The sequence below is a fragment of the Rhopilema esculentum genome, chromosome 3 (genome assembly GCF_057945365.1).
Source record: "Rhopilema esculentum isolate cy_ngs chromosome 3, ASM5794536v1, whole genome shotgun sequence".
NCBI classification, from domain to species: domain Eukaryota; kingdom Metazoa; phylum Cnidaria; class Scyphozoa; order Rhizostomeae; family Rhizostomatidae; genus Rhopilema; species Rhopilema esculentum.
Window position 1 is genome coordinate 6,352,163 of NC_142817.1, and position 20,419 is coordinate 6,372,581.

Genomic DNA, 20,419 nt, shown 5'->3' on the forward strand with positions numbered 1-20,419 from the left:
TCACGAAAACAAAAGGATTTCTGCCGAAGTTGTCCAAGATTTTCATAGAGTGATATAACAATCAGACACGGTAAGAACTCAAATTTACAATCGGCATAGGTGTCGTTACAGGCCTGTTGTTTAAACATTTCAGCCGAATGTTATGAAAAAACTTTGAGAGCATTCAGAAAAGGTTGTCGTTGAATCCCCGTATCCAGGGACATCGACATAGTGGTTAGAAATATTGCCTTAGTTTGATAACCTAGGGCCCCCAACCAATAGAAGCCCAAAGTGCTTTTACGTCCCGACCAAAGGGGACCCAAGGTGCATATCTTTAAAGCTTTGCTGAAGTTCAAATAACTTTTGAAAACTTTGAAAGTTTTTCAACTGAAGCTCTAAAACTCAGTTCCCCATAGCTAACGAGACATTTTTATTTCCTATTGCGTTTATTTCACCATTTAGTTTGATATGTTTGCTGTCCGTGAATAGAAGCCCTTAGCAGTTTTTTGCTTAGGGCTCCTGACGCTTCCGTTACGCCAAAGCACATAAAATGTGAAAATCTTTAAATCGCGCATAGATCTCTTCCAAAGCTTTATCCATTAAATGGTAGAAACAATTGAACAGAGCTTTGCTTTCTACAGTTGTTTCGGGGTCTTTATCCTTGCAAAGAAATTGGCCCTCTGGCAAGGCCAGTGCGTTGCGCTTTGTCTCTCTTACCAATATGACGATTCATGTTATTTGGTGTTGGCCTGAATAGAATTGTAGGGACCTTGAATTACACCAAGTCCTTTTCTCATTGACTCACTTTCTGCAAGATTCAACTAAGGCAGTTAACATTGATGCTCAGCGGAGAACAGTCCTCCATTCGCCTTGCCAAGCCCTTGGCTTTGCCGCTCATTTAAAACTATCGAAGCATTTGTCAACGAGTTTCTACATACGCTTTTAAGCCGAATTTGTACAATTGCTGAAGACTGAGTTTTGTAAAATTTAGCAAAAACTTCCTTTCGTACTCTATTCAGTGCAAAAATGACACAAACTGACATTTGTTCGTGCTGACAAACGTCACATGTTATATCAATCATGATAGCATTATAACCGCTTTCTTTTACTTCTTCAACAATCTTTTCGACAATCACTAATTGGGCTGTTGCTGTTCTTTCTTGTCGCTTTTTTGTATTTTTTCGCCCAACAGATCTTTATTTTATTCCATTACTTTCGAAAGCGCTCACGACTACGACCAGTTGATTTTTTCATCTCAGAGATTTTTAAACATGTTCAAAAAGTAGTTTTTCTCTACTTTTTGTTTTGGAAAAGGCCCCGGCCCAAATTTTGCCTGAAAAAATCAGTCGTCCGAATCTAGGAGATGTTGAAGCCCCCCAGCCTCCCCGCCCCGTACGCCTATGGCCCTTTGATGCAGAAGAACCCCCCCCCTTTTGGACTCGAAGATTTTTAATCCTCCCTAGTACGCTTCTTTTTCCAAAAAGTTTCAAATTTTCCAACTGAGGCGACCGTTGCCTCGTAATGAGACAGACAGGGAACAAAACAAAAATTTTGTTAACGTGGCCTCTGAGTTGTCGATAGGTGGTAAAAACGGAAAGATGACAAAACTTCAAGAGTGGGTCTTTGCACTAACTTTGTATGCTATCCTCTATTTCTTGGCATTGAAGAATGCACTACCGTTTGATGTGTCAGAAACGACAAAATTTGCTATTCAGCTTGTAAGTATGCTGCAAGTACATCCGGTCAAAATTATCATGTAAACATTAGGCCAATTTTGCTTTGCACACAAGAAATCTCACAAAAGGAGCTATTTGAAGCTTCAGTATTCTAAGCAAACAAGTTTAAAATCAATTGAATTTTGCTACACCTGTCCAGAACTTATAAAGTTTGTGAAGTCTTGTCATCATGATTGGCTTATTGGCATAAAAGTTGAGACTCAGAAACTGAAAATGCACAAACCTAAGTACAGCATTAGAACGGAAGCAAATCTCATGACAGGGGCATGTGAAAATAAAAGAAACATTGGCAAAAGCAAGTTTCTTTTGGGAAATTTCTTAGCGTTAAAATTAGAAATAGGAACTCAATGTAAAAATTAATGAGGTCTATCTAAGAAACTCTTAAGAAACAATGAATATTGTAATCTCTAAAGCAATATAACTGAAGCTGGAGTATCCAACTTAAATCATTGTTTTTTTTATAAAAGAATGAGTGTAAATATATAACCAGCCATTTTTATTATTCAAGCAGCTTTTTATCTTAACCAAGCCATAAAATAGCTGCTTGGCACAAATCATTATATTGAAATTTTTGATACCACCAGTCCAAGAATTTTGCTTTGCACACAGGAGATCTCACAAAAAGAGCTACCTTTAACAAACTGGCATACAGTTTCAATATAACTTTATTAACAGATGAATAACAAATTCCATAATTTAATTTGAAAAAATTCTAGAGCTTCATTCAAGCATGATTTTATTTCTGTTTTGATATATATAATTCATTTTGTTTATGAAAATGACTAGATTGTAGTTAAATTCAGTTTGATTTTTTGAAATAAACTATTTGAATTTTCAAAATTCATTTAAGTACACCAAAACTAATTTCTTTTCAGTCACCTATCATTCTGATTGGATTATTTGGGGTGAGTCTTTTATGAACATTTTCAATTTCTTTTTTTTTTTCAATATTGTGATTTTCTTTGCAAAAGTCATTAAGAATGGCTGATAAAGGAAACTCTTCATAGGGCAAATCAGGACAGACCTTTGATTTCTGTGACATGCAAATCAAGTATAAATCCCATTTTTTAAGCATATCACAATTCTTTCATGACCTGACAGTAGTGTGAATGCAAGGCCATTCTGGAATCATTCATTCTTATTCACATAAAACTAATCAAGAAGTGTGTCATAATAAGGCAGATTTTTTTAACTTCTAGGGTAAAGTGGAAAACAGCTTTTTTACTCCATGATATTTTTCTTAGAGATCCCTACATAGTTTTATAATTAACTAAGGAGATAAAGATTTGATTGATGCAAGAATATAGAACAAATAAAGGGCTAGGTGAATTAATTAAGTATTGCTTGACAGGTAGGTGAAGGTCTAATAATTATTTTCTATAATCTTAATTTGCAGGTTTATTCAGTCTTAGTCATAGCCTACAGAGTTGCTACTTTCAATGACTGTAATGATGCAGCTGAAGAACTCAAGCAGGTTTGTTTTTAATGATCTCGACACCATCAATTTTTCAAGCTAAACACACACGACTCCAGTAATCTTTTCATAAATCTGGTAGTTTGCTTCAAGGGAATGTAACCCCATCCAAAACCAATTGACATATAAGACATGTTGTCTAAACCAATCAACTCACACAGCATTTCTGACTCAGCATTTCATCTCCAATCATGCAAATCAATCTTTATGTACACATTACCTTTAAGTTAATAAGATGCTTTGCATTTAAAGTGGGTTCTTGAGACATTTTGAAGTTTAAATAAAGCAGCTAGGAATAAAGAATGAGTTATGCCTATCTCTAAAGTGCAAACCTTTTGGACTGGGAATATGAACAAGCTAGTTATACATCTCAACCATGAAAGCAGCATGTCATTAGAATTAATGAAGAAGGGGTTTCAAAGACCAATATATTGTGCTAAAGGCCTATACTACCATTTGTTCATGTTGAATTAGAAGTTAGGATAAGGTTTGCAAATTTTTCTCTTCAAATGAAACTGCTGGAATTGTAATAAATTATCAGCTACTCTATAGACCAACCCTTTTTGTATTACAGAAATGTCTTCTTTTTTCATTATTAAGTGCTAAACCCTTCAGTGCTATTTTCTTCTGGTAAATAAAGAAAAGTATGGTTTACTCTTACCAAACTTGTTCTTATTTCCTTTTTGAAAGAACTGGGTAAAGTCTAGGCCATGATTCTACAAGACCATAGTTTAATGTTGTGCAAGGGTAATTATCATTCCATACCCCATTTCACACTGCTACTGCATTCTTTATGATATGGAAAACCCTTCTTTTATGCCATGTTTTGCATAAGATGGTGGCAATGGGTTCAAAAGATGCTTTATTATCAGTTTGCTTCAAGCCATTTGCAAAGTTGGTTTTTAAAGCTTGTATCATTTTTCTAAAATATGCTAGTTGCATGTGGTACTCTATCCAAATAATGACAATATATGTAAGGAGCAAATAATTTTTGTATATCATTAATTTAAAGAGTGTTAAGCACTATAGATAAAAAGTCTTTTTTGTATACCTCAAGGAAAGATGGCTGTGACATAAAAATAGCTTCAAAGATCATTTACTGCAAAGATTCTTGAAATTTCTTTAAAATTCTTGCTAAGTGCATCTAAAATTTGTCTTTCATTCACAATAAATATTATAATGATACATAAGTATTTGCCTTTTATATAACTTTTTTGTATTGTTTTTTAAGCAAATCAAAGAGGCAAGAAAAGATTTGACTGCCAAAGGATTCAAATTTGATTAAAGGTGGGTTTAATATTAAAGTGTGTTAATAAGGAAAAATCGATTAAAGTGTAGTAAATAAGGAAAACCACAACATGCCAAGAATAAACAACAACAAACGCTGGTAAATAAGTTATAATGACTAATATTTCACCCCAGCATACAGGTCTTCATCAGAGCAAAAGTACATGGACTAAAACGTGTACAAAGTAGCTCTTACATATTATTGCGGATTTGTGTATTTCAAAAATTATTTTTCATAACTTGCATAAAATTACATTTTTTCCCTCAAAGCAACAGGATAACAATCAACATTCTTTCCTTTTAAATGACCATTTTTTAAGCTGCAGTGCTGTTTTGTTTTTGTCCAAATTGATGTCGCTTTGTGGTTTCAAGAAGCTTATTACTTGGATTTTGTACTAAACTATTCAAAATATCATTTTCCTATTTTAGAAAGATAAATTATTGATACATCAAACGGTGACATCAAATGAGGGCATATCTTACGACAGATGAATCTGAGGAGATGTTTTACTATGGTTGATCACTCAGGAATCAGAGAGAAGTATCAGAAACAATTTGATAAAAAACTCATTAGAAATTGAAAAACAATTGAGTCTTTTATAACATTAGAGCATAGTTAGTGTAAAATTTGAAGTAAATGAGACAGGAAATTATTAAACCCACTTTATTTTAGAAGAGTACTTCTCTCTGAAAAGCAGATTTTTTCTCAAAATCATACCAAGTATTGCTGGTGCAAAGGAATAGAATAAAAAACATTTTATGGTGTGATTTTGATGTAGTTTTATCAGAAATGGCGAATAAGCCTATACCATTTTGACAGGTAGTCAAATAAGCTATCTTGTAATAGAAAAACGAGTAAGCTATGACATCCATGTAGGCCAAACACTTCACACACGACTTTAGTCATGTCAAAAACACATTTTCAAATTTATGGCCTAATACCAGACTTCTAAATCGTAACATCCCTTAGTATCGACGCATGCGCATTGGAAAGTGCTCAATCACCGTTGATGACTCACATTTCATTCCTTTCTTTATTAACATTGAACAAGCTTTAAAACAAGAATTTCTTCAACGAATAGGTTGATTATGTCCCTAGCATCTTTATTTGCCTATCTTCTGACTCAAGATGGTTTCTCTAATCTATCAAATCAGGCACCTTTTTGTAACTGTTATACTTAAGCCGATAAATGCACCCAGTACTGTCACAGGATTTCGAATTCTCACATTAGATTTTTTGACTTTCAGATCAAGACCTAATTTCTGTTTCTACCATTTGCAACCTAGAGATACTCAGCTTTCAAAAGCAGAATTCTTATTTCTATGCAAAATCTTTGCGCAACTATTTTTCATAAATGCAGTTCAGATCTATTGATTATTCTTTCACGTCGGGACGTATCGGTACTCACAACATTAACAACATGGTCAGCTAAATTGAAGGCAAAGCCAATGACAAAAGTTAATAGGCCATTTGATTCGACCATTGGCTGTTTTTTGGAAAACCAAAACACATTAAGCTGTATAGAAAAATGGGAGAATGTCATATAATGCCACTCTGACGGAGCACATTATGCTTGGGTGAAGTTAAAATTAACTTGTACTTTTTTCTTAGTTAGATTTAACTTGCATTGGATTGCCCTTCGTCGTTTTGTTTTCTTACTGCCTATTGTTTATAAATTAAATTATCATAGTAGGGTTCATAGAATCTGGAGGACGACTTGTACCCAGCGTAACACCCACTACAAGAGTAACACCCACTACAAGTTTCCCTATTGGTTCCTTTCTCTGCGATTTTTCATCAACATTTGATCCATTCTTGATGTAAGAAGACCGGCCTCTCAATTAACTTAGAGAGTACAAAGTTCTCGAGCTAGTTATCCAGTATGAACGTAAGATGATACCATAAAGAGAGAAAATCTGTCTTTAAAATGAGAGTCTTTAATCTGTATACAACAATGGTTGAACATCGATAATGAAGTTATAAGTTAGTTAAAGTAATTAATAAGTTTCTTTTTAATTAGTTGTTCAGTCATGAGCAGCAAAATAGCCTTTTAAAAACTCCTCTGCGTTGTTTTCTTAAAAGATGCTGAACGAGAAGTTCCTTTGAGTCAATCCTTTCTTCAAGACCGTTAAGATATTTGTGCAGTCTTTGATTTTCTTCTTCTTTTACTCGGCACCTTTCACCTTTTTCTACAACCTCATTCGCCAAAATTTTGTTGACTCTATCCAACTTTCCATAATCAGCCTCCAGTCTGTGTATCCTATTCGCAAACGAGGCATTCTTTTTTGCCGTTTCCCGTCGTTCTTTGCAAATTTGCTCTTCTGCGTCAGCTCTATCTTCAGCAAGGCCAACAAACGCTTTCCAGAGATGGGTTTTGTCTTTTTTCTCCTGCAAGTTCTTCTTCTTGAGGATCCTTATCTCACCTGTCTTTGCTGCCAATTCAATTTCAAGCATTTCGTTTCGTTTTCTTTCTTCTTTATAAGTGATTTCAGCCTTGGCCCACTTTTCTTCCAAAGTTGCAATTTGCAAATGGCTGGCTTTTTGCCACTGCTCGCTTTCTTCCTGAAGTGACTCTAAGATGGCGGTGTGTGCAAGTTGAACTGCAATGCTATTCACCTCCAAATCTTGTATCTTGATATTGGCCTTTTCAAGTTCTGCTTTGGCAGAATCTTTCTCTTCTTCCATTGCCAATCTACCTATTTCATCTTGTTTCTTCTCTTCTTGGCGTTCCATAACCAGCTCAGATATCTTCTGTTCATATTCTTCTCTGATGCGCTCAATAGCATCCTCTTTTACTTGCAGATTATTTGCAATGGTACTCGATTTTTCTCTCTCTTTCTTAAGTTGGTCTGCTAGTTCCTTTGCTTGGTTTTCAGATGCAGCTAAGTGAGCCAGTACTGCGTCCAATTTCCTTGAGATCTCGTCGTACCTGAGAGCTGCAGATGCTAGTTCTTCTTTCAACGATCCAATCTTGAGTTGGAAAGCCTCGCATGTTGCAGTGGGTGTGTTGCTTTCCTTCTGCAAACTTAGCTCGCCTTTTTCGTCAACCATTCCCGAGTCTTTCTCCACCAAGACATTTTCAGAGGACGCAAATTCACTTGGATGGTGCGTTAAAACCAGACACACTGAATTCCGTCTTGGTGACGTAAGGACCTCGATGAGTTTGTTTTTGACATCCTGTTGCTCAGTGTATTTGGTGACCTTTCTCAGAAATGCAAGCCTTACCAAGTCTTGATACTTCTCGGCACTGATGCGATTGATAAATGCCTGTAAAATTAAGGAAAGTACGTGTTGTTAAATTTGACAATATTGTTTCAGCAATGCTGCTATTTGCAATAAAGGCATCGTTGTTAATTCTTTTAAAGTGATAAATAGGTAGACATTCTGAAGTGCTTTGAAAGTCTAGAATAGTTTTTGAAAGCCTTGACGTTCTCCTTGTCGTAGGTCTAAATGAACTAGTTGAAACATGACTTGGGGAAATTCTCTTTACTATTTGGTAGCGGATAAATAAGAACTTGGAGTTAAAAAGAACGGTTAAGTTTCACTGAATCTATTAAAACACTTACCTGAAATGCACAATCAGGTGAACATTGCTGCTTCTTTTCAAACTTCAACTGACCAGCAAGATCTAGATTCAACTTGCGGAGTTGTTCATTTTCGCCCAACAACCGATCGTTCTGCTCCGTAAGCGACGAAAGCTCCTTCTTTGCTGAATGTATTTCTCCTTGCAACAAGGATACGGTGTCCCGGTTGCGTTTACGTGTTCTTTGCGTCCTTGATGAACTCATTTTCGTAACAAAAACTATCACAAGTGAAGACAACTTTTCGATAATGATCAAATAAGCAATCTGATAAAAGCAGACAATTTGGCGAATTCATAGTATATTGAGTTGATTGTGACGTCAAATTTCTAAAATATGTATGTGACGTGACAATGGTTCCAAAGAAAAAGATCGAAAATAATATTTTTCTGTGAAATCTATTTTAGTCGTTTTTTTAATTATTTTAGTATTTGAAAGTTTCTGGTTTATGTTGACTTAGGTCTATGAGGTAAACCTTAGAGAGCAAAGTTAGAAAATAATTAAGAATATTGGGAAGTCTCTTTGCTTTAATATCGATTGTTAGTTGGATTTCACCATTTTTTTATCCAAAGAGATTGAGAGAATGTCTAAGAATTTCAAATTCTAAACTATGTCACTCAAAAACCGGAGAGAAGTATCAGAAACAATTTGATAAGTGAATTAATTAGAAATTGATATAAAATTGAGTTTTTTTTATAGCGTAGTTAGTTTAGAATTTTAAATGAAGAAGACAACAGATATTAAACCGACTCTATTTTAGAAGGGTTTTTTCTCTAAAAGGAAAATAATGTACAGATCCAAAAAATATTTTGCACTTAGCATTAAGATGCAATGCCTATTTCCATAATATGTTTGCTTATAATTGATAATCATATTTCTCAACTTGGTCAACGCTGTTACTTATTAGAATATTGTAAAGCATTCTCCTCCTTGCATTTCTATTTGTTACTTAACATCACCATTTGTCTATGTCTCATATCGTAATTGAAATAGGGATAAAATGTTACCTAATTTCAACTATATCTGATGTAAAGGCGCAGATTGAAAACATTTATTGTTTCGCTTTGATGCTGTTTGGTCAAAGTTGGCAAATGTGATTCACATCAACTACAAAAAATTTCTGTAGGATTATTTTCGGTGAAGCAGGGCAACCAAAAATTAATCCTACCAAATCTTTAGAAACCGACATTTTCAAACATTAGAGAATCTCGTTTTTCACAGACAGACTTTGAAAATAACAAAAACAATTTTTCTTTTATATTGATATAGTATTACTTTAGACCCAGCACATATCAATTTTCAGTTCTTGGTTGTCCTTTGACATCAGCTAATAATATTTCCAGCTCATCTCAACTTTCTTCTCTTTCGCCCTCTTCAAGAAATTTGAGTAAATTTGGGCTGAACTGTTGCTTCTACTGGCACTTCATAATTTATCTGAATTGTTTCTTTCTAATGTTCCAGCTGTTTCAGTTTGAAAGCCTCAATTTTTAATTCATAATCGATCAGGTTCTCTTATACAGTCGTTGCGATTGGCGATCGAAAATGTGGCCAACTGTAAAAGCTGCCTATTAATTTTCGTCCATGGGTTAAAAAATGAAATAAAAAGGACGTCCTTTGATAAGAGTTTAGGAATTCTTTCATACACTTCAGTTTCATTTATTGGATCGAAATTTACACCGAAACTTACACCAAAACTTACACCAAAACTTACACCAAAACTTACACCAAAACTTACACCAAAACTTACACCAACATTTACACCAAAACTTAAATAATGTGGCAAAACCTTTTGTGAACGAATATTAACCCACCGAAAATTTTGGCACCGAATGCTTTGGTACGTAATGTTTATCCTCTAAGTGGCTATCGGAAGGCAAATAAGCTCATCTTAAACTGAAAAGTGGGTAAACTAACCATGACCCTTATGTTGGCCAAATATAACTTCACTGCAAATACCCACCTTTATTCATGTCAGCAATCACAATTTCAAATTTCGCGGCCTAATTCCCTTCTCCTAAATCGCAGCATCCCTTTCTATCAACAGATTGGAATACGAGAGTGCTCATTCGGCATTGCTGACTCACCTGTCATTCCCTTCTATTCAAGCATTCAAAAAAGTGTTTTGGAAAAAATTTTATTTAGATATTTAATTGCACATGGTTGATATTCACCTCTTTTACATAAACCATAGGTGAAAAAAGGCTGATTATACTTTCCCCTTTACCTAAGTATGGCTCTCACATCTTTATTCAGCATTTACCTATAATCTGATTCAAGATGGTTCCCCTTATCCATAACACAAGCAAATGTTACACTTCAACCGACAAAGACCATCTTTTCACTTTCAGATCAAAATCTAATTTCTATTTCTACCAATTGCCACCTAGAGATACTCAGCTTGCAAAAGCAGAATTCTTATTTCTATGCTAAATCTTTGGGCAACTATTTTTTATAAATGCAGTTCAGATCTATCGATTATTCTTTCACGTCGGGACGTACCAGCACTCACAACATTAATAACATGGTCAAGTAACTTGAAAGCAAAGGCTATGACCAAAGCTAAGAGTGGCTTGCCATTTGATTCAACTATTTACCAATTTTTAACATTGCATGACACTGAAAAACCAAATCACATCAAGCTGTATCTTCAAACTAATATAAAATTTGCCAAAAAAGGTATCTCCTGAACTTTACAAAAAAGGTATCTTAAAACAATTTGAACTCAAAGGACAATATGAGGTAACAGTAAATGGGGGAATGTCATACAATACCACTCTGACGAAGCCAAATATGCCGGGGTGAAGTTTAAGTTTGCCTTTACTTTTTTTAGTTAGATTTAATTTACATTGGCTTGCCCCTCGTCGTATTGCGTTCTTTCTGCCTATTGTTCATAAATTAAATTATCATAGTAGGGTTCATTGAATCTGGAAGACGGCTTTTATCAAGCGTCTCCTCCTTCCGGGTGTTGTATCTGACACCCAGTTTCTGTTACCACTGCATGTGAGATGTTTATAAGAGCAACACCCACTACAAGTTTCCCTATTTGTGACTTCTTTTCGATTTTTCATCAACATTTGATCGATTCTTGATGTGAGAAGACCGGCCTCTCAATTAACTTAGAGAGTACAAAGATCTAGAGCTAGTTATTAAGTTTTATGCATTTCACCAGCAAGATCGCTGATGTGATTCAATGTTCTGTTCAATATGAATGTAAGATGATACCATAAAAGAAAAAAATCAGTCTTTGAAATGAAAGTCTTTAATCTGTAAAAACACAAGTTGAAAATCGATACCAAATAAATCTAACTTCTTGCAACATAAAAAGTCTGAAAAACAAAAAGTTCTTATGTCATATCTTCATAATGGAATTATTTAAAGTTTCTTCTAGTAAGTTAGTTTCTTCTTTTTAATTAGTTGTTCAATCATGAGCAGCAGAACAGCCTTTTCCAAACTCCTCTGTGTTGTTTCCTTAGAAGATGCTGAACGAGAAGTTCCTTTGAGTCAATCCTTTCTTCAAGACCGTTAAGATATTTGTGCAGTCTTTGATTTTCTTCTTCTTTTACTCGGCACCTTTCACCTTTTTCTACAACCTCATTTGCCAAAATTTTGTTCACTCTATCCAACTTTTCATAATCAGCCTCCAGTCTATGTATCCTATTCGCAAACGAGGCATTCTTTTTTGCCGTTTCCCGTCGTTCTTTGCAAATTTGCTCTTCTGCGTCAGCTCTATCTTCGACAAGGCCAACAAACGCTTTCCAGAGATGGGTTTTGTCTTTTTTCTCCTGCAAGTTCTTCTTCTTGAGGATCCTTATGTCATCTGTCTTTGCCGCCAATTCAATTTCAAGCATTTCGTTTCGTTTTCTTTCTTCGTTATAAGTAATTTCAGCATTGGCCCATTTTTCTTCTAAAGTTGCAATTTGCAAATGTCTGGCTTTTTGGCACCCTTCGCTTTCTTCTTGAAGTGACTCTATGATGGCGGTGCGTGCAAGTTCAGCTGCAATGCTATTTACCTCCAAATCTTCTATCTTGTAATTGGCCTTTTCAAGTTCTACTTTGGCAGAATCTTTCTCTTCTTCCATTGCCAATCTACCCATTTCATCTTGTTTCTTCTCTTCTTGGCGATCCATAACCAGCTCAGATATCTTCTGTTCATATTCTTCTCTGATGCGCTCGATAGCATCCTCTTTTACTTGCAAATTATTTGCAATGGTACTCGATTTTTCTCTCTCTTTCTTAAGTTGGTCTGCTAGTTCCTTTGCTTGGTTTTCAGATGCAGCTAACTGAGCCAGTACTGCGTCCAATTTCCTTGAGATCTCGTCGTACTTGAGGGCTGCAGATGCTAGTTCTTCTTTCAACGATCCAATCTGGAGTTGGAAAGCCTCGCATGTTACAATGGGTGTGTTGCTTTCCTTCTGCAAACTTAGCTCGCCTTTTTCGTCAACTATCCCCGAGTCTTTTTCCACCAAGTCATTTTCAGAGGACGCAAATTCACTTGAATGGTGCGTTAAAGCCAGACACACTGAATTCCGTCTTGGTGATGTAAGGACCTCGATGAGTTTGTCTATGACATCCTGTTGCTGAGTGTATTTGGTGACCTTTCTCAGAAATGCAAGCCTTACCAATTCTTGATACTTCTCGGCACTGATGCGATTGATAAATGCCTGTAAAATCAAGGAAAGTGCGTGTTGTTTAATGTAACAATATTGTTTCAGCAATGCTGCTATTTGCAATAAAGGCATCGTTGTTAATTCTTTTGTAGTGCTCAGTAGGTAGACAATTTGAAGTGCTTTGAGGGTCTAGAAAAGTTTTTTAAAGCCTTGACGTTCACCTTGTCGTAGGTCTTAAATGAACTAGTTGGAACATGACTTGGGGAAATTGTCTTTGCTATTTGTTATTAAAGTTTATCTTTTTAATTAAACTTTATCCTTACTTTTGATAATTGATAAATACAAACCTGGACGTAAAAAGAACGGATAATAAAAACTTTTTTAAAGTACAGTTAAGTTTCACTGAATCTATCAAAACACTTACCTGAAATGCACAATCAGGTGAACATTGCTGCTTCTTTTCAAACTTCAACTGACCAGCAAGATCTAGATTCAACTTGCGGAGTTGTTCATTTTCGCCCAACAACCGATCTTTCTGCTCCGTAAGCGACGAAACCTCCTTCTTTGCTGAATGTACTTCTCCTTGCAACAAGGATACGGTGTCCCGGTTGCGTTTACGTGTTCTTTGCGTCCTTGATGAACTCATTTTCGTAACAAAAACTATCACAAGTGAAGACAACTTTTCGATAATGATCAAATAAGCAATCTGATAAAAGCAAACAATTTGGCGAATTTATAGTATTTCTGAGTTGATTGTGACGTCAAATTTGTAGATAGCGTATGTGACGTGACAATGGATCCAAAGCAAAAGATCGAACTGGATATCATTCTGTAAAATTAATTTTTGTTGCTTTTTTATTGTTTTGATATTTGAAAGTTTTAGGTTTAAGTTGACTTGTGGCGATGAGGTAATCCTCGCAGAGAAAAGTTAGAAAATAATTAAGAATTTTGTGCAGTCCCTTTGCTTTAGTCTCGATTGTTGTAGTTGGTCAGTACAGACCTTTTATAAAATTTGAGTCTATGATCCAAAGAGATTCAGAAAATTTCCAAAAATTTAAATTTAAACTTTATTTGGTTCTTTAATTTCAGATTCTCACTTAAAATCTTCCCTCATATTGAAAGCACAACATGCGTTTATCGAAACTAAGCTATTCCTCCGCAAAGAACATGTCAAAACAGACCATAGCAATTAACCGTTTGTATTTCAAGAGCTCCTCCAATGTGTAATTCAAAGCTGTTTTAGTTTTACATCAAGCAATTGTATCGACACACTATCTCGGTGCTAAACTGTGGAATAACTTACCTTCCGAACTTCGAAATTCTCCCTCCAAAACATCCTTCAAATCGAAACTTAAAGTGCACTTATTGAACAAGATCAACCAGTAAGTTAGTGTAACTGATAAATTCCCGTTTTTCCAGGTGATTTTTCCGGTTTTCGGGTGTAGGGGCGAGCCAGGCGGGTTTGAGTAAAAGGGCATTTGAAAATTCTCAGCTACCAAAAATTCTTTTATAACTGTCATCTTTTTAATCTTCTGTCGGTATCTTAAAAGACAAGTGACACGCTTTTGGCGCCAAATTTTTTTTTCTTTTAACTTAAAGTAAAATGTTGTATGAGAGTGTTGTTGAAATATTTTTCCTTTCTGATTTCATTTTCCTACTTAAAAACCCTGTTCAAATTATGGCGGGAAATAAATCACGTGACACCGTGACGTAGATTGTGATAATTTGTTATTGCTGCTACTGGTATACATTGCAATATTAACGTTTACAACACGCTTCTAAACGAATTCAGTTCGTCTGGACCTGTCGCGTCGTGTTTCGTAAACTCTCTATTAATTACAGGAAAATTCCGAGTTATCACAAAGTACGTCATAGGGTCACGTGATAGAAATCAAAATCGCCTCCCCTGCGCCCCCTGATTAGAATTTTTTGTTCTAAACCAGGAAAAACTTACTTCTAAAAGATGATCTATAAGTTAATGAAAAGAAAAGATAGGGTGAAAAGTGTGTCACTTGTCCTTTAAAAATAGGCAAAATTTTGGCATAAGAAATTTCTTTACAAGTTTTGAGAAATGTCGTCATAAATGAGGCATATGAATCTCGTGGATTTCCTACAAAAGGCCGGCGTCAAGGGCACTTCTATGAAAAGGGCACTTTAGCCTTCATTGACCCTCCTATCAATAGGCAACAGGGGCGATTGACCCCTGCGCCCCCCTCTCCAGCGTCCCTGGTCCCTACTATCAGGTGAAAAGAGTCTGTGCATTTGAGCCAGTTACTTTGTAGTATTCAAATGCATCAAAGTTTTTTCAATTATTGTCCTAGAATAGTAGGTAGGGGAGGTTTCTCCGCGATTATTTTACCTAATGTGAGGTCTCCTTCATACACTTTATTTTGTCCTGTATTTATACTGTATTGTATTTTGCATAATTTTTTGTAGTTCAGTTTAATAATTTGTTTGCACTGATAATATATAAATTGTATGTTGAGAATTTGAAATATGAAACTGAACTGAACTGAATACTTGCGGACAATCAAAGCTATACTGTAGCGACTGGCAGAAAGCTTTCCTTCATTCCCCTTTCTCTCGAAAGATGAACAATACAAGACGCCATTGCCAGGGGGAGTTTAGAAGGGGGGGATGTGACACCCCCCATTGAAAAAATGCTCATTGTGGAAACGAGGAGCTTTTACCATCTAGGGGTGCTTCGTTGGCGAATTTTCAGATTTGTCGGCAAATATAGAGTGATTCACCAACTTCTTAAATAAAAGGAATCCTGAACCCTCTCTTTTGATCTCTTGATTTTCAAGCCTCTGTTTTACAAAGAGGAAGTCTATTGAGTGTTTTTTACTGTTGCAAGCAATGTTGCTAACTATTTGCGCTTTTAGCGGCCTTGCTTTAGTTAAAATCCTTTTCATAACTCAAAGGCATGTTTTTATTGCAATCAGATACCGCAGTCTATTGAATTGGTATTGTATTGCATTTTCGGTAAGAGGGGTTTTCCAACTTGAATACTTTTAAAGAGGTTACCTAGAGGCACTATGTATGTACGCTGTGCAGTTGGTAGAGAAGCCGCGTCACTGGAAGTTTGCTAGGTGGATGTGAAAACTAAGCTGGTGTATGATTTGAAAAGATCCTCTGCGAATTAAGGTTTTGATTACCATTTGATTCTAGCAATACATAAAATCTTCGAATTTATTGTATGTTAATCGTCACTTTTTGAGTATGATCGGAATCTTATTGCCGCTATTCTCTTCAACATCTGGAAATTAGCAAAATTTTCCTGATATAAACAATCTCAAACTAGTAAAACTTTTATGCGCATTATTGTCGTGAAATTAACTCTTAGAATATATGTCTAATGAACAACCAGCTCTACCTGTTACGTAACAAAAACAGCTCCTTACAGATGTGATTTTGAAAAGTGTCAGCTTATTTCCTCGAGGTTTCAACGCTGTAGAAAAAGCTGTTTTTGCATTTGCTATTGGCACAAAGATAAGAATATTTTCCTCGTTTTGGCGGTGATTGAAAGATGGAAGAGATATTCATGACTTGGGAAAATTCAAGTGAATTCATAATAAAGATGCTACAAGATATTGTTGATAGAGGAGAGATTGGGAGCTTTTTGCTGCATGTATTTGTCGAGAAGAACACTTCAAAGATTTTTGTTAATCGCCCTTGGATAGTAGTTCATGAGAGTCAAACGAATGGAAAAGATGCCGTAAAAGTGAATTTCATTGCATTTCTCGTTCATAAATACGGGATGTGCGAAAGAAATGGGTTAAATAAGACGAGAAGTCTTGAAAGAAAGACAATATATCTTGTTCAACATCTTGGTCAGAATCACGAGGAGCTCCTTGCTTTACTTCGGTTGTCAAACATTTGCCTTGATACTGATATGAAGCTTCTTTTGATCGATGACAATTCTCGTGAAACTGCAACTGAGTTGAATTCTCGAAATTATATGTGTTCTGAAAGCTGTAAATTTTGCGATTCAGCGATAAAACAGTGTGTTGAAAATAGACACTCATTGCCTTGTCGTGGCACAAACAACGAAAATGTAGATGGGACATTATTGCCTCATCCTCTCGCACATGTCCAAGGAGAAGGCAGCGTAAAGCCCTTCAGAGTTTGCGATATTTGCAACTCAAAGCAAGAAATGAGGAACGACAAAGAATGTAGAAAGACTGGAAACATCTCTGTATGTGGCTTCAAGGATATTTGTTTGGTATGCCTATTTTCTAAGCGTTCTTCTTGTTTAAAAGTGATTAATGAAAGCTTCTCTAATCAGGAATGCACTAGTAAAGACTTACATCACATTTATTGTGAGAATGCCAAAAGGACAGTAGTATCTAAAGAAGAGAAAATCAAAAAACCTTCAAATATTGTTAGAAAAGAGTGTCTTTGCACTGAAGCAAGTAAACGAGTTTGTTTTACCTATCTTTTGTCTAAACTAAACAAATCAGTGACAAATTCAAAACTTGGGAGATCACAATCTGCTCCAAAATTATTCGTTCACGGAAGTTTTAAGCAAAGTGCCACCTCGTCTAGGCGCATGGAAAGTGTCACAAGGGATTTTGCGACCAGTACAGAAGATATAGACTCCATGGAAGGGTTTGAGAGAAGCAATGAGGTTCTTTTCGCGGAGAAGGCCACCGACACATTGGAGATACAGCCCATTAAATTGCTTTTTGACAAATCAACAAGTTCAAGTGATCTAGAAATCGAAGTCCGTGAGGAAAATGCCAACGATTCGTTGGATATTAAAAGTGAATTGAATTTTTTCTTGGATCAAGATCATGGTGCAAGTTTGGACTTTTCATGTAAGTTTTGTCCTAAGAAAAGTTATCGTTCCAAAGAGCTGCTGGCCGTACACATGCGAAACAATCACAAGAAATGCAACTGCCCATGTCAGAATTATTTTAAAACAAGAGACGAATATCTGGCTCATTTCTATTCAGTGTATCCATTACCATGCTTAGTTGACAAAAAGTGCCCGGAACGTTTTAGGAACTTGTATTACCAATCATTGCACCACAAAGAGAGCCACCATGCCGAGAAGCCATTTTTCTGTATCCCGTGTCACAACAACAACATCGAAAGGGGTATGAAAAGTCGGTCAGTGACGTTTAAGGATGTCGCGAGTCTGCGCATTCATAGCACGTCATATGGACACAATCCACAGGAACTTTATTTAGTAAGTGATAATGATAAGGTTGATGACAGTAATTTACCTTTCAGTATGCGTTGTTCTGGAATTAATTATTGCTGACTCCAAATTACCGTTACAAACAAAACAAGCACCGTGTAGATTCTATAAACTTATTTTGGTGGAAGCTTTTCTTCCATTTGTTTTATGGACTAACAAGCAAGAATACCATTTTTATATTCTTGTTATTTAGACCTTCTGTAAGTGAACTAGTTTTGTAAAAACAGCACATTTAATGTCGAACCGATTAAAGTTACTTTGTTTAAAAGTAGAAGAAAGCATACTTTCGTACGTTTTCTCTCATCAGAAGGTAATTCATCCCTGTTGAATCTTGACGAGAAACTGATATTTTGTAGTTTTTGCAACAATGTCTTTAATTATACGGTTTTCTTTTGACGTGGTGTTTGTAAGATCTTATCTGTGCTGCTTATTTAAAGAAAGGTTAACTTTTTTTCAAGTATGTTTTTTATTTACCGCATAATCAAAATTAGTGGAGCCATAATTAACTTTTGTGGAACCCCATTTCTTAATGAATTTCAACAACAAATTGTTATCCTTGATTGAAGTTGCATCAACCAAGCAATAAACAATTAACCTTATAGGATAAAAATTAAATTGTATCATTCAGTGTTTACCGCTATATAGCTTTGATATGATATGATCAATATTCCCTAGCAACTATTGATTCGCAAGTGTTAGGAAGCTAGTTTTCTGTCATATTGCAGTAGATTGTTTAATTGCTAGGCTTCAAAAATGGGCAGCAAGATTTTTTGGGCCAAGATCATGAGCAGACTGCTATAACTGTGGAAAACATTGAGATGTTTTTGTCCTATTCAATGCAATAAAGTAAAGTTTGGTCAGGACATGCAACTTTTCTATTACATCCCTAATCAACAAGCCATCTTTTCAAAACGGATAGCAACTCGCCTATTTGCACAAGGTAAAGTAGACCGGATCTACTTTTCGTCTCCCTTTGCATCTTGAATGTTTTTTCTAGGTCTCTTATGCCGACAGGAACCTCTATTGTCTTTATCATGCTGCATAAGTGAATGCTCGAATAGAGGTATTTAAATGCCTTGCTTGTTTTCGTCTCTAACCGCTTTAAAGACGGCCTTGCTTACTGTTGCCAAAATATATTGTGAATTGAAAAACGATGCTCGGAGTTTACATAACAATCTTAGCAAGGCCGAAAGCATGGCTACAGGCGATAGTAGCTTGGTGATACCTATATATTTCCTGCAAACATTGTTTGCAATTACAAAAAATGTCCATATTTTGAAGGGCCTACTCCACCAATTGAAAAAGAAACTTACTTCAAAATGCAAAGAAATTTTTCCTCATTGGGTTAACTCTGTTACTCATTTTCATTCGTGAACATAACGTCCTTCTTCAAAGGCAGTAAAACCTGGCGAAAGACATTTTGTAATGTCGTCAATAAGAGCGTAAAGAGGTCCATCGTCAACTTAAACCTATTATAACATCATTCTTTGTGACGTAGCAATCTCTAAAGTTCTTTGTGACGTAGCAAAGTCATTAAAAGATGAATCAATTTTTTAGCTGCAGAGGCATTCTGGGGCATGTTGATAGTTTTATTAGTTCAACTATGTGTGTTTTTAGCCATTAAGAGCTAATACTACACTGCTGATAAGAATTATGCATATATTATATCCTCTTCTTACTCCAGTATAGAAAGTATGACACTTTTCAACAAAATCTTTTGTATGCACAAAAAGTGTGCAGTGTCAAGCAGGCAGGAAAAATTGCAATCCATTTAGGCTGTTCAAAATAAAAAGAACTATTTAGAATTTCTTCAAGAGATTTTCAATATGTAAATTTCTGTTGTAAATGCTAGAGATTTCCAGAGCATTTGTTGATGGAAAAAAATAACTTGATTTGGTCTCTTAAAGCTCAGAATATAAGCAATGTTGTTGGTAGAATTAAAATTGAAGAACCAAGCGGTTCATTAATTGCTAGAAAAACTGAATGAATACAAATAGAGTTTTTCTTTAGGGTAGTCATGAGTAATGTCGGACACCTTTAATTGTTTTGCCAATCTATCATTACCACTAATTCTTTTCGATAGCATTGTTTGTTCTTAGGAATCCGTATCTGCAAGGAAATTTTCTGATGAATTTATTTTTGTATTACATTTACATCGTTTGTTGTTTTTTCCTGAAATTGGCGCTAATCCCTCCATGTAGGTAATTTCGGGCATCCATGGGTAATGACGGACATGCAGATTAAACACAACACAGTTTTGTCGATCTAGATAAGAATATGAAATAAGGCCAGGGATAATGGGAGAGTTTAATCCTGTAGTCTACCCATGACTACCATATGTGAAAAGTATTCTATTGGCTAATTGTATTTTTGTTGGAATAGCTGTTTTTCGAATTTATTCTATCAGACTGTCTTGATAAAAAATCTTGAATTTCAAATTTTGGTCACGCCCGTATTGTTTGAGACACACACATTTCACCAAATGTGTAGTGTTACCAAATTTGTAGTGGTGTAGCGATAATTTCCAAAAATATCCACACTTGCCACA

The 20,419-nt window shown here is 35.6% G+C and overlaps 2 protein-coding genes across 2 annotated transcripts; both read left to right on the plus strand.

The window, feature by feature from the left end:
* The first annotated feature begins 1,518 nt into the window (after positions 1 to 1,518).
* LOC135692721 (dolichol-phosphate mannosyltransferase subunit 3) lies at positions 1,519 to 5,134 on the plus strand. Its single transcript, XM_065211000.2, has 5 exons — positions 1,519 to 1,697; positions 2,591 to 2,620; positions 3,112 to 3,189; positions 4,421 to 4,476; positions 4,906 to 5,134. Exons 1-4 carry the CDS (start codon positions 1,578 to 1,580, stop codon positions 4,472 to 4,474), a joined length of 282 nt encoding a protein of 93 aa, XP_065067072.1. The 5' UTR covers positions 1,519 to 1,577; the 3' UTR covers positions 4,475 to 4,476; positions 4,906 to 5,134.
* Positions 5,135 to 15,476: 10,342 nt separating this feature from the next.
* LOC135692704 (uncharacterized) lies at positions 15,477 to 20,323 on the plus strand. The gene has a single exon (XM_065210955.2). The coding sequence runs from the start codon at positions 16,195 to 16,197 to the stop codon at positions 17,932 to 17,934; it is 1,740 nt and encodes a 579-aa protein (XP_065067027.2). The 5' UTR covers positions 15,477 to 16,194; the 3' UTR covers positions 17,935 to 20,323.
* The last annotated feature ends 96 nt before the right edge of the window (positions 20,324 to 20,419 follow it).